The following is a 12,661-nucleotide window of genomic DNA, read 5'->3' as shown; positions in this document are numbered from 1 at the left end:
GTAAATATACCTTATAAACTCAGTTATAGAATCCCATAATTATTACCTACTTAGTGAGCTCAATGAAATTTAAAATAGATAAATAGAAATTTGTCATGGACACATATAAATTTTTTAGATTACTGATAATGATGAGAATATTGGAAAGTAGCTAAAAAAGTCTGATTTTGTTCTTTATAACAGTGAAAGAAATTAACTGTTGTATCATACTTTAAAGAGTTTTTGCTAAAAAATATCATTTACCTTAATGACCAAGGTGAGTCAGTGTTGCATTTTTATAATATTGCTATATTAACTATCAACTTGATTAATAATAATCCCAATTTCTTTTAAAATTTTGTTAGAATTCATATTTTGCAATAATTCATAACAATTTTTTACAAAATTGTCACAGAGGAACACATCTTAAGACGTTACTCATGTCATTTAGAAAAAGTTATGATAATCCCAATTTCAAAGGAGTTATTACTTCACTAATTCACATGTCTTGCCTCATAAGCCATCAGTATTTCTGCTGTGATGGTTTTATCCTACATTTTTAATCACTGGCATATAAATACTCTGACTTTTGTGTTCAATATCTGGGAATTTAAAATCATTCCTATTACCTTTAAGCATATTGAACAGAAAGCAAATCTTATTAAACCCTTTTTGTACAGGATTGGCCAAAACGTCCATATGTTTTTTTCCATAAAGTAGAAGACATTTTTCATTTTCACCAATAAATTTATTGATTTGGAGATTTTGAGTATGTCAGCTGTCTCCTGCTCTTTATTGGCTTCTAGTGGGTAGAGACCAGGGGTACTGCTTAAATATCTTCCAATGCATAAGACACAGCCCCAAAGTATTATTTGGTCAAAATGTCAGTAGTACCAATAAACTTCACAAACCACTGTGGACACATTTAATCAGTCACAGCACCTTCTCTATACACTGCACAAATCTTTTTTTGTATTTTAGTTGCGTTTTTACCTTTCTTGAAATAATAAAGCATAATATGCCAAAAATGTTGTGTATCTTCTTCCATCTTTAATATTAAAATAGCTACACAATTCAATCTGGTAAGTTTTTTTAAATGCACACTGATATGACATCCATCACAATACAGTCTTGTTTCAAACAAAATTATTTCAAATGAAGTTAAAGACAAGTCAGCACTACTAGAGCTATTGTAAGGAAAAAGCTTAAACTTTTTCGCCAACCCAATACTATGACATTTATCTTATAATAAACAATCATGTTTGTGATTACCCAGAATAAGTGTATGGATGTGATGGTTAATTTTGTGTGTCAACTTGACTGGCCATGATGTATCCAGACATCTAGACACACATTATTACACATTATTCTGGGAGGGTGTTTCTGAATGAGATGAACATTTGAACTGGTAGACTAAATAAAGGAAATTGCTCTTTACAGTGTTAGTGGGTTTCCTCTAATCAAATGAAGACCTAAATAGAACAAAGAAGCTTGTACTTTGAGCTAGAACATAGGTAGGTATTCAGGAATTTTCCTGCTTTTGGACTTAAACTAAAATTTCAACAATTCTTGGGTCTTGAGCCTGCCAGGTTTCAGACTGGAACTTGCATCATCACTTCTCCTCGTTCTTAGGATTTCAACTGAAACTACAATGTCAGCTCTCCTGGGTATCCAGTTTGTCAGCTGCTGATCCTAGGACTTCCCCAGCTCTATAATTGAGTGAGCCAATGCCTTATTACATTTATTTTACACAAACCCTATTGGTTCTATTTCTCTGTAGAACCTTGATTATAACAATGAGTTACATCAACTTAAAATAAATCTTTAAACTTAAACATGAATAATACTTCCCTGAACACTGTTATTACTGAGAAGTTAAGATAAGGTTAGGATCACATTTAAGAATAAGATCACACATTTATTCGACCACTTAACGTTCATAATTTAATTTAGTTTCTCCTGATCCAACAACCTAACAAATAGACAAGAGTAGTAGTGTTAGTCACATTTTACTTGACTCTCAGGGAGGGTAAATGATTTGCCAAGATTCACAATTCGTGTATCTAGAAAGTTTATACATAAAGACTTGAACGGAGGTCTTGTTAGTTTTATGATCTTATCACTGAATGCTGTATCTTTTTGGGTCTATTAAATGAGATTTCATAATTTGGAGAAGAAACCTGTGTCCAAGTCCAAATATGTTAGTGGGTTTTTATTACTTGAATTATCAGTGCTTTAACACAGAGGAGTTTTAATTTACATCTATAAAGCATCTTCAAATATTTATAGGCTGTATAAATACATTTTGCAACTGACATTTAATAATTATGGCTTATTGGGTTTTTCCCTTAAAAATGAAACAGTAAGTATATAATAATAAAGTATCTAATCTTTAATGAGGGCATTCTGGAGGTTTTTGTCTTATAGTGAACCTTGTTACTATACTTCCTACTGATCTGTGGAAGTCATTGGAAAGGTAAGGCTTTAATAGTGGCCAAAAAAGGCAGAACCCACCATTCCAAGCAATTGTAATATTTTTACCTCAGCTCTCTGAAAAACAATAAATGAACACTTTTGTTTTCTAGTTTTAGAAATTGATTCCTGTTACTTGAAAAATATATATATAAAGATATAAATACATAAGTCCAAAAGTAATACAATAATTTATTATGCTCTCATGTAGTATATTTGATTCAACTAAAGTTAAAAAGTAACTCCTGTCTCTGTATACTGCAGTATTTGTGTCCTTTCCCATAAGTCAAAAGCAGGCAGAATACAGGAGCAGGCTGAGCCTTTCCCCTCACAAAACAGTGACTCCCAATTTTAGGTCATCTTACAGTTTATCAGAACAATTAATAAGATCTCTACAAAATACTGATATTTGAAGCTCAAATGGAAGGGCCACTGACTGAATAAACTCAAGCAGTTTACAGAGCTGAGTACCAGAAATTAGCAAATATAAATAGTCATTTCCCATATTGACTTCCTAATCTTTTGTCTGAGTCTTTTTCCAAATTGATTATGTAGAAAAATTCATTGAGATGAAAACAAAAATGCTGAGATGTTTATAATTTTTTCTCTTTGAATAAGGTACATTGAGATGAGAAAAAACAATAAACGGATTAACACAGTAGCAATAAAAAAGATGAAATACAGAAAGGCCTGATGAAGGGAAAATGTAATAGGTGAATTTTTAAAGGCAGGTCCAAGAGATTTACATTTTGAAGTATATAAAGACTCAGATAAAATTATCTCAGGACAATCAGCTATAATTTTTTAAATGTATGGGATATTGACTTAACTGTTTTCTTTAAACTATAATAAGTTGTCTACAAATCAACATGAGACTGTATTATGATAGAGATGTAATTCAACCTGTAATCACTGTCAGTGTTTGATCCTTATTTTTTTCTAGACAGAAGATATGACTTGGGGGGGAAGAAAAGGGTGACCAATTTACTCCTCTGTCCTCCTTGCATCATGCCTTAACAAATACTTGGCCTTGACAGTGATCTAGCTCTTGCTTTTTGCATTTTCTTAAATGTCTGTAGAATACCTGTGCCAGCAACTTGTTACATACTTTGTAGATAAACAGCCTGTTTCTTGGTAACCTAGTGTTGAGTAATCAGCATTTATTAAGTAGAGAGGGGTAAATGTGATGAGGTCAAGGGGAGGAGCGTATTTGATAGCATCATCATTAGAATTACAGTAGACCTAAATGGGTTTTAAAGTGGATTCAGTTTGACATAGACCTTGAGGAGACAGACATTTCCCACTGAACTGTAGCATCTGACCATCTCTCGTAACTCAAATCCCTGAAGATAGTTTTGATATAAGGCCTGAGACCACCCTATGTCTTGTTCTGTTGTAATCCATTATTTGTTAAAGGACAGATTGTAGATGCATAAGTAAAATGTAGCTTTAATTTAATAAAACAGACCCATTCAAAACAATCTTCCAAAATTAATTTTTTATACATCTATATGTCAAAAACCATCTTTTAAAAAAAACAGCTTTGGAGCATGAAAAACTTATTACCTCATAATGAAGGGAATCATTTCTCAGAAAGTCACAATTGTCTAGAAACTATATGCCCCAATAACATAACTTCAAATTAATTAACAAAATTATAAGAAATTGACACATCCATAATTATAACCATTGATTTTTAACATACTTCTCTCAGAAACTAATGTATAGGAAAGAAAATCATTTCAATTTGAAAAAATAATTAAATCTGGTTATATCTAGAACCTACCCCCAAACATCTAATACAGATTTTTTCAGACATTTGACTACCTAAACAATTGATGGCAACCAAAGAATTATTAATACACTAACAGTATCGTGTTCAGAAATATCTATAATTAATAAAGATAAAATCACTACACATTTAATTTGTGAGATAGAAAGTGATCTGGGTACACACATTAGAAAAAATTGAAAGTTAATAATCTAATTTAATGCAAGAAGGTAGAAAATGAATGGAGAAGTTAAATAGAAAACAAAGCAATAGAGAAGATCAACAAAATCAAAAGCAGAATCTTTGAAAGAACATTAAAAATATCTGACAAGATGAAGCAAGAGAAAGGAAGCATAAAATAATATGAATTCAAAAAAAAGAAACAGGATAAAAATTAAAATATTAATACCTTTATGCTAGTATACCTAGGAATTTAGAGATATAATACTGTTTTACAAGTATTTAACTGACCAATAGATAAAAAAGGAATAGCTATTCCAAATGTACATTTAGCAAGTAAATAAGTTAAATCATTATTGTAAAAATCTATCCATTTAAAAATCAGACCCAGATGGTTTACATATGAGTTTTACCCTAACTCAAAAGACTAGATAATCATTTTACGCAAATATATCTAAAAGAGGGGAAAAGAAAAGGAAATGTAAAGCACCCTGCCTCATTTTGTGATGCTATTTTAACTCTATCATTCAGAACAGTATTAAAAAGGCAAATTGCATTACAATCACTTGTGAACATAAATGCAACTCATGAGCATATTGACTCTATTAATGTGTATTTGCTGTAATCTAGGCCCTATGTTGGATGATGTATATAATATTAGCTAATTTAGCCTAGATGCTGAAGAGTAATAGTTTTTATCCTTTGGCAGGAAAATATGAAAATATTAATATCTCTATTTAACATCTTATCAAAATATAAAATGAAAATGAGCCTGCAATCAAAGTAAGCTTCCAAGTGGTTCTTTTGTTATTCAAGCAGGGCAAAGTCATTCACTTACTGATGGTAAGTTTATTAAATTGATTGCAGTGGCTGAAGGAATGTGTCCAGAGATAATAAACTTGTTTGACTATTAGCATTATAGAAAAAAATCAGTGCTTAAAGGGTTGAGGAAATTGAGATATTGACAATATCAATAGTCAGAAAGCAAGTAAACTGATTTTAAATGGTTTTCCTTGTCTTTTAATAAGTTGAAATGTTGCTGATACTACTCCATTGTTTATTTGAAGAATCAGTGAGTTTGAAGTGATAGAAAAATTAGCATCTATTGAAAGTATAAGTGAAATAACTTTAGCTGAAAATACTTTTAAAGTTGAGAAAAAACTAATTCAGTACAACATGAAGTGGAGCCTAAGACACATGAAGCAGAAATAGGCTTATTTTGACAAATGTAAAAGTCTATTAAAACATAAGGCATTCGGTTATTCCCTGAACTATTTATCAGCAGATAGACGGTGGAAAACATTTGAATCTACCAGGTGTTGTTGAAACAGTAGTGTCAACTTCCACTTCATTTGTTCTCATTAATTTCATCATCACCACTTTTGTGAAATTTTGTCAGCAATAGAATCTGAATACCCTAATTTGTACTACCACGCAGCAGTATGATGACTTAGTGGTAAAGTTTCATTGCAATTTTTCTCAGGTCAGGGCTAAGATTGGAATTTTTTCTGAACAAGAGCTGTTCTCAAGCTTTATCATCAAACAATGAATGGCTTGGGAAATTTTGCTACAGAAATGATAGTTTCTTGATAAATTTAATCAAAAGTTACAAGTTAAAACAATGTTTTTATGTAAAGCTTTTCTGTGCTAAAGTTATTTTGATAATGATCAACATTGTTTGATCACAAGTAATAACTAACTGCTTAAATTTCCCATACTGTCAAAGTTAAAACATGAAGTTAAATCTCCATTCTCAGTTAAAACATGAAGTTAAATCTCCATTCTCATATAAATTTCTAGTTATCTACTGAGCACACACTACAGGCTCAGCAATGTTTTTTGGGCTTTGATGAAAGAGCATAAGTAAATACCCATATTGCACTGTTCAACTGAAAAGCTTCCAGATTAACCTTCAATTGTTTGTAATTAATCTGCAATGCAGTTCTAAGAGGAACGTTTATAGTAATAAATGCCTCCCTCAAAAAAAAACAGGAAAAATCTCAAACAACTTTTGACAAAACCCAAAGTTAGTGGAAGGAAGGAAATGAAGATTAGAATGGAAATAAATGAAATAGAGACTAAACAATCAAAAAGATCAATGAAACTGTAAAAGTTGATTTGTTGAAAAGAAGACACATTACAGTCAATATCACTGAAATACCTAGGATCATAAGAGACTACTATGAACAATTTGTTGGTATGCCAACAAATTGGACAATCTAGAAGAAAACAGATAAATTCCTAGAAACATAAAACCTACCAAGAGTGAGTTATGAAGAAATTGGAAATCTGAACAGAAAGATTACTAGTAAGGAGATTGAATCAATAATCAAAAGTCTCAAGAAAAGTCCAGGACAAGATGTCTTCACTGGTGAATTCTACCAAACTCTTGCAAAAAATAGAGGAGGAAGGAACACTTCCAAACTTACTTTACGAGTCCAAAATTACCCAATACCAGATAAGACTCATGATCTCAGGTACCCAAGCTGATCATTGGAAGACTTGGTTTCAAAGAATAATGCAAGAAGATTGATGAAGTAGACTTTGCAAACATTCAGTTATCATTCTTGGTATTGCTTTTCCTTTACTCATGATGGATAGCCATTTATAGAAGATGCTGGGAGTCAGAGGAAATCACTGCTACACAACCAGAGGAATTATTGGGGGTATGTAACTAACTGAGATGAAATTGAGGCTCTAACCATAAAGGAACCAACAGCCACCACCTCAGTAAAATATATTAAACCCAGACATCTTTGGGCCCTTGGGCCTGTTATAGTCTTGAACATTTTTAAGTAGAAATATTCTGACTTAAAATAAAGAGCCTGATCCCCACTTGGTTTTAGCCAGCACCCCTAAGTCCCCACACACCACACCTTTGCTTGCTCTTCCTGTGGGGGCATTCGTCCACCTGTGTCTCAGTTCTCCAGTCACAGCTGAGCTGGGCCGTGGGGTTGCGGAGGAGGGCGCAGGATCTCTCCATGGCTTTGGGCGAGCCAGCGAACCTGTCTGGAACTCAGTTTCTTCTCATTTAAAATGGGACGTGTCATCCTGCTCTCCTTTCCCCACCCGACTGTTTAGAGGCTTCAAGGGGGACAGGTGAGTCCCTAGTGGGAGAAGTGCTGGGAGGCATCTTCAAGAATTTGTCCATTTGTGAATATTTTTGTTTCTTATATTTTTGCGTCCCAATCTAACCTGATAACTTCGAAGATTTGAATAAACACTCAAAAATAATTCCTTGCAGTTTTGATTTATCTACTCAATCCTAAACCCAGAGAGCCAAAAGAAAGCAAGATAATGAAGTCACCTTCCTTCCAGAAAATAACCTAACGGACACGTGAATGGCTTCTATATGACTGAGCTATCTATAGAATTGTATATGGTAATTATGATCTGAAAAAAAGTGGAAGCCCTGTCTTAGCTTGGAAGCTTATACCCTTGAGGTGGAGAGTAATCCATAAACTGCAGTACAGGTTCCATTTCTGCAGATTTGACTAACCCAGATGGCAAATATTTGAAGACAAAAAAAGTTATTTTGTTGCAGACACATACTGTATAGTTAGGCCTACAGTGGTTGCATCTGTACAAAACATGTACATACTTTTTTCCTTTTCATTATTTCCTAAACGACATAACTATTTACATAGCATTTACATTTTGTCAGGTAGTAATTAATCTAGAGAGGATTTAAAATACATAGAAGGATATGCCTAGGTTATATGCAAATACTATGCCATTTTATATAAGAGACTTGAGCATCAGATTGTGGTATCCTTGGAGGTCCTGGAACTAGTCCACCATGGATACCAAGAAATGACTATTATTTGGATAATATAATCTCTCTAACCGACCCCAAAAGGAACTGGAGCCCTGGTCCCACCCTTTCTCAAGGCCAGTTAAGGGCACCTATCGGCACTTGGCTTGGTAGCAAAACTATCAAGAAACATTACACCTTCTAATGAAATAGGCACCTAGATGCTAGAGATCTACATAGCTGAGAGGAAAAGCCTTTCAATATTCTTTTATGAAGATTTGTACTGGTACTGGGATTTCTGAATGTCAAGAACAACAAAATTTTAAGTAGTTCATGTTGTCATAACACTTTTTAAATCCACTCAGAACGTTCCAAATAAGTGAATTTCTTTTAATGATTTGCTTGAATATTTGTGCAATAATTTCTCTTTGTGGGTGTGACTTCCCTATGTCTCTCCCTTCCAGCTCCTTATGTCAGTATCATGATTTTATAACAGGAACAAATGGAAGCTAACTCCTGCTACGTAACCAAAGCTCTGAAAGGCCCTGGCAGAAGTAGACATAAGTTTCTCTCAGATGTCAGGGTTCTTACGTGTTAGCCTTGTCTCTGCCCTAATTAAATTCAAAGTGAAGCTACTTCCCTCTCATGGGACAGCTGCTTCCTAGCTGACAGAAGTCTTCTCCCTTCAGGGTAGAGGGTGAAGGGAGTTGGGTCTTGACCTTTCACCATGCCTCAAGGAGAACTAGGATAAAATAACATCTGTTGTTTAGTTTATGAAATGCATACCATTATCTGAAAAGTTATATGTTTAGAAAAAATCTGTTAAAATACTTTCAAGTTATAGAATCATTACGGTCTTGAGCATGGCTTTAGTTATGTACTTAGTTATATTGTATTCAAGGATTTTATATTTATTACTCACTGCAAATTTAATTATAGCAATTAACAATAAGAACTGTAACAGTGAACACTTAGGTATATAATAAAAGCTTATTAATAATCCAACAGTAACTGATGTAAAATGTCTTAACACAAATATCTGAATTAAGTATTTTTAAATAATTTTATAAATTGATTTATCTAATTCAATTTATTGGGGGAACATTGGTCAATAACATAAATAACTATATATTTTATATAATATATATTATTTCAGGTATAAAATTCTACAATACATCTGTACATTGCATTGTATGCTCACCACCCAGAGACCAATCTCCTTCCATGACCATAATTTGACCTCCTTTACTCTCTTTATTTTCCACCCAACTCTAGTCCCCTCTGGTAACCACCATACTGTTATCTATGAACTTTGTTTGTTCACTTACTGCCTTCTGTTTTATATCCCACATAAATGAAATCATATGGTTCTTTGTCCTTTTTCATTCCCTTAGCATAATACTCTCAAGATCCATTCATGTTGTTGCTAATGACAATATTTCATCTTTCAAAAACCAATGGAATAGAATCGAGAGCCCAGAAATAAACCCACACATATATGGGAAATTACTTTTGGCAAAGGAGCCAAAAACATGCATTGGAGAAAGGAAAGCCTCTTCAATAAATGGTGTTGGGAAAATGGGAATGTAACTAGACTGTTCTGTGATACCATACACAAAATTAACTCAAAATGGATTAAAGACTTTAATATAAGACATAAAACAGTAAGATTTAATACATAAAATAGAAAATGTAGGCACTGAACTTGTAGATCTTGGTCTCAGAGGAGTTTTTGTGAACTCAACCCCAAATGCAAGGGAAGCAAATGCAGAAATAAATGAGTAGAACTAAGCCAAACTAAAAAGGTTCTCTGCAAACCTAATCAACTAAACACAGAAGCAAGCAAAATATAACCAGAGACACTGAAATAAAGAGCAAACTGACAGTAAACAGAGGGGGTGGGGGAGGGGCATAACAAGGGAAAGAAGTGGAAGAGTTGTCAAGAAACATGCATAAAGGACCCACGGACAAAGCCAAAATGGGTAGGATTGAGGGTGGGAGGTGGAGGTGGGTGGGGCAGGGGAAAGTGGTGGCAGGAAAATGTACTGGAACAACAAAAAAAATTTTTTTTTAAAAAAATCAACAAAACTTAAGGGCAAACAATACCTCTCATAAGGGTATACATAAGGGGCTAATATCCAAACTATACAAAGAACTCAGCTCAACAACAACAACAAACAATCCAATTAAAAAATGGGGAGAGGGCTTGACAGACACTTCTCCCAAGAGAACATACAGATGACCAACAGATGTATGAAAAAGATGTTAGGGAGATGCAAATCAAAGCCACAATGAGACACCACCTCACACCTGTTAGAATGCCTACTATAAACAAGACAACAAATAACACGTGTTGGAGAGGGTGTGGAGAAAAGGGAAGCTTCATACACTTATGACAGGAATGTAAATTGGTGCCACCACTATGGAAAACATATGGAAGTCCCTCAGAAAATTAAGAATAGAGCTACCCTATGAGCCAGCAACCCCTCTTCTGAGTATCAACCCAAAACATTTGAAAACATTTATTCATAAAGATCTATGTACCCCTATGTTCATTGCAGCATTATTCACAATAGTCAAGACATGGAAACAACCAAGTACCCTTTGGCCAATGACTGGATAAAGACGATGTGGTATATATATAAATAAAAATAATTTATATTTCATCATTTCTTAAGTAAAAACTTACAAAATGTTGTCAAAAATCAGACCTATAAGACTTACTTTAAATATGTGTAAGAAAAAAAGTTTTGATACGTGAATGTTTTTGCAAACACACACAGAAGGGACATGAACAACACCTAAAGCAGCATATTCTACAGTGAGTCCAGTTTCCTTGTAGCATTGTTTGTGCTAATCATTTACCTACTGCTCACTTCCAAAGGAAAATTCCTTCTAATATGTCCACGTTTTCGATAATAGTACACCTAACAGAAGAAAGTATTGGTCTGAAATGAAAAAGCACCCAATTCATGTCCATATTAAAAGCTGAACTTTAAACATATTATTGAACTACCCAGGCTCTCAGTTTCTTTTGTTTAATTGAGGAGTTTGTAGTTCACACCATTATTATTACAACCTAGGACGTTTCAACTTTGGCATTGGTAGGGTCTAAGTTATTTAGCAAATAGGCATTAGTAAATGCCATTGTTTTACACTACTATAGAGAAATTTCTACACATGGAAGACAGACTTAAAATTGGATTTTGTTTTTTTAAAAAAGCACATATTAAAGAGAAGGTCTTTCCTGTCTTTCCACAATGAGAGGCGATTGCCAGAAATAAGGAGTCTTAGAATATGCAGCCGCTCATTTTGCAGCAATGTTGCTTTTAGTCTCTCTGAGAGATGGATTTGATTAAAGGTATCAGCAGCTTCTCATGAAAGAACACATAAATTAAGTCAACAGTAATTCATGCTTATGTTCAAAGTACTAGAACGAAAATTGTGTCTAATTTTGTGACAATTTTTTCTAGGGCCCACCGATCTCAGCATGAAGAGGCAGTTGGCGGCTAGCTCAGGAACCTCCAGCAGTTCAAGCTCCAGGCCCCAGCTGAGTCCAACTGAAATCAATGCCGTGAGGCAGCTTGTGGCAGGATATCGAGAATCAGCTGCCTTTTTATTGCGTTCTGCAGATGAACTGGAAAATCTTATATTACAACAGAACTGACTCAGACGACGATCCTATTCACTGAGGTCTAAATTTGCAGTTTCCACTAATGACATTTTGATTTCCCAGCAGAGATGCTTCTGGTCTTACTGCGCAGTCTTAAGAGAAATATTCCATTATGCCACATTGTCCTTGATCCATAAAGTGATGTGTTAAGGTGTTTCAAAGGAACTCTGACCTCTGAAGTACTTGAGATACTTTGTGTCCAGCCTACTGCTTTTTGTTTTAGTGTCAGCATAACTATCTGGGGCATGAAAGGCTGTATATTCCTAATTCAAGGATAAAACTGAAGAAGCTTGTGGTATAAAGAATTGTTCAAGATCCAACTGAAATATTAGTGGAATTTGCTACTGACTTATTGGACTGAAAGCTGCAGTATCTGGCAAAAAAAAAAAAAAAAAAAAAAAAGCCAAAATTTCTTCTTGCTACAGGATATAACAATGAAAAGGATCTTGTATTTTAAAATATATATATATGTAATTTTTATAAAAAGAAAACTTGTTTTTCATTCAAAATTGTCATTTTTACTTTGGTAACTTTTTCATAGGTCCTAAAAGAAAACTGTTTTGAGAAACTACTGTAAGTACCTTTTCCACATCCCTCTGCCTTCTCCTCTTTCCAAATTCTTTCTACAAAATAACACTTGATGCTGGAAAAAAAAAAAAAATCCTTGCCTACGTTCTTTAAATCATCATATCAGGAATGACTTCCAAGAGAAGCCCGCATTTCTGCACTCACTCTGATCTCAAGCACCGCACCGACACTGCAGCTTTACCATAGGTTTTCATCACTGAATGTTTCCCTATTAAAAAAAGACATGTCATTAGGGGAAAAATAT

At 33.9% G+C, this 12,661-nt stretch overlaps 1 protein-coding gene across 3 annotated transcripts in view; it reads left to right on the top strand.

Moving 5' to 3' along the window:
• Positions 1 to 12,156, top strand: part of NOL4 (nucleolar protein 4) — a 293,679-nt gene extending 281,523 nt beyond the window's left edge. For all 3 annotated transcript variants that reach the window (XM_054583511.1, XM_054583510.1, XM_054583512.1), the window contains one exon: positions 11,630 to 12,156. In XM_054583511.1, coding sequence (XP_054439486.1) covers positions 11,630 to 11,823 — 194 coding nt within the window. In that variant the 3' untranslated portion in view covers positions 11,824 to 12,156. The remainder of the gene's footprint in view (positions 1 to 11,629) is intronic.
• Positions 12,157 to 12,661: the final 505 nt, after the last annotated feature.

This window comes from Pteronotus mesoamericanus, unplaced genomic scaffold (genome assembly GCF_021234165.1).
Source record: "Pteronotus mesoamericanus isolate MK-2021 breed Mesoamerican mustached bat unplaced genomic scaffold, CSHL_Meso_final contig_74, whole genome shotgun sequence".
NCBI lineage: Eukaryota > Metazoa > Chordata > Mammalia > Chiroptera > Mormoopidae > Pteronotus > Pteronotus mesoamericanus.
This window is presented reverse-complemented; position numbering and strand designations above follow the sequence as displayed.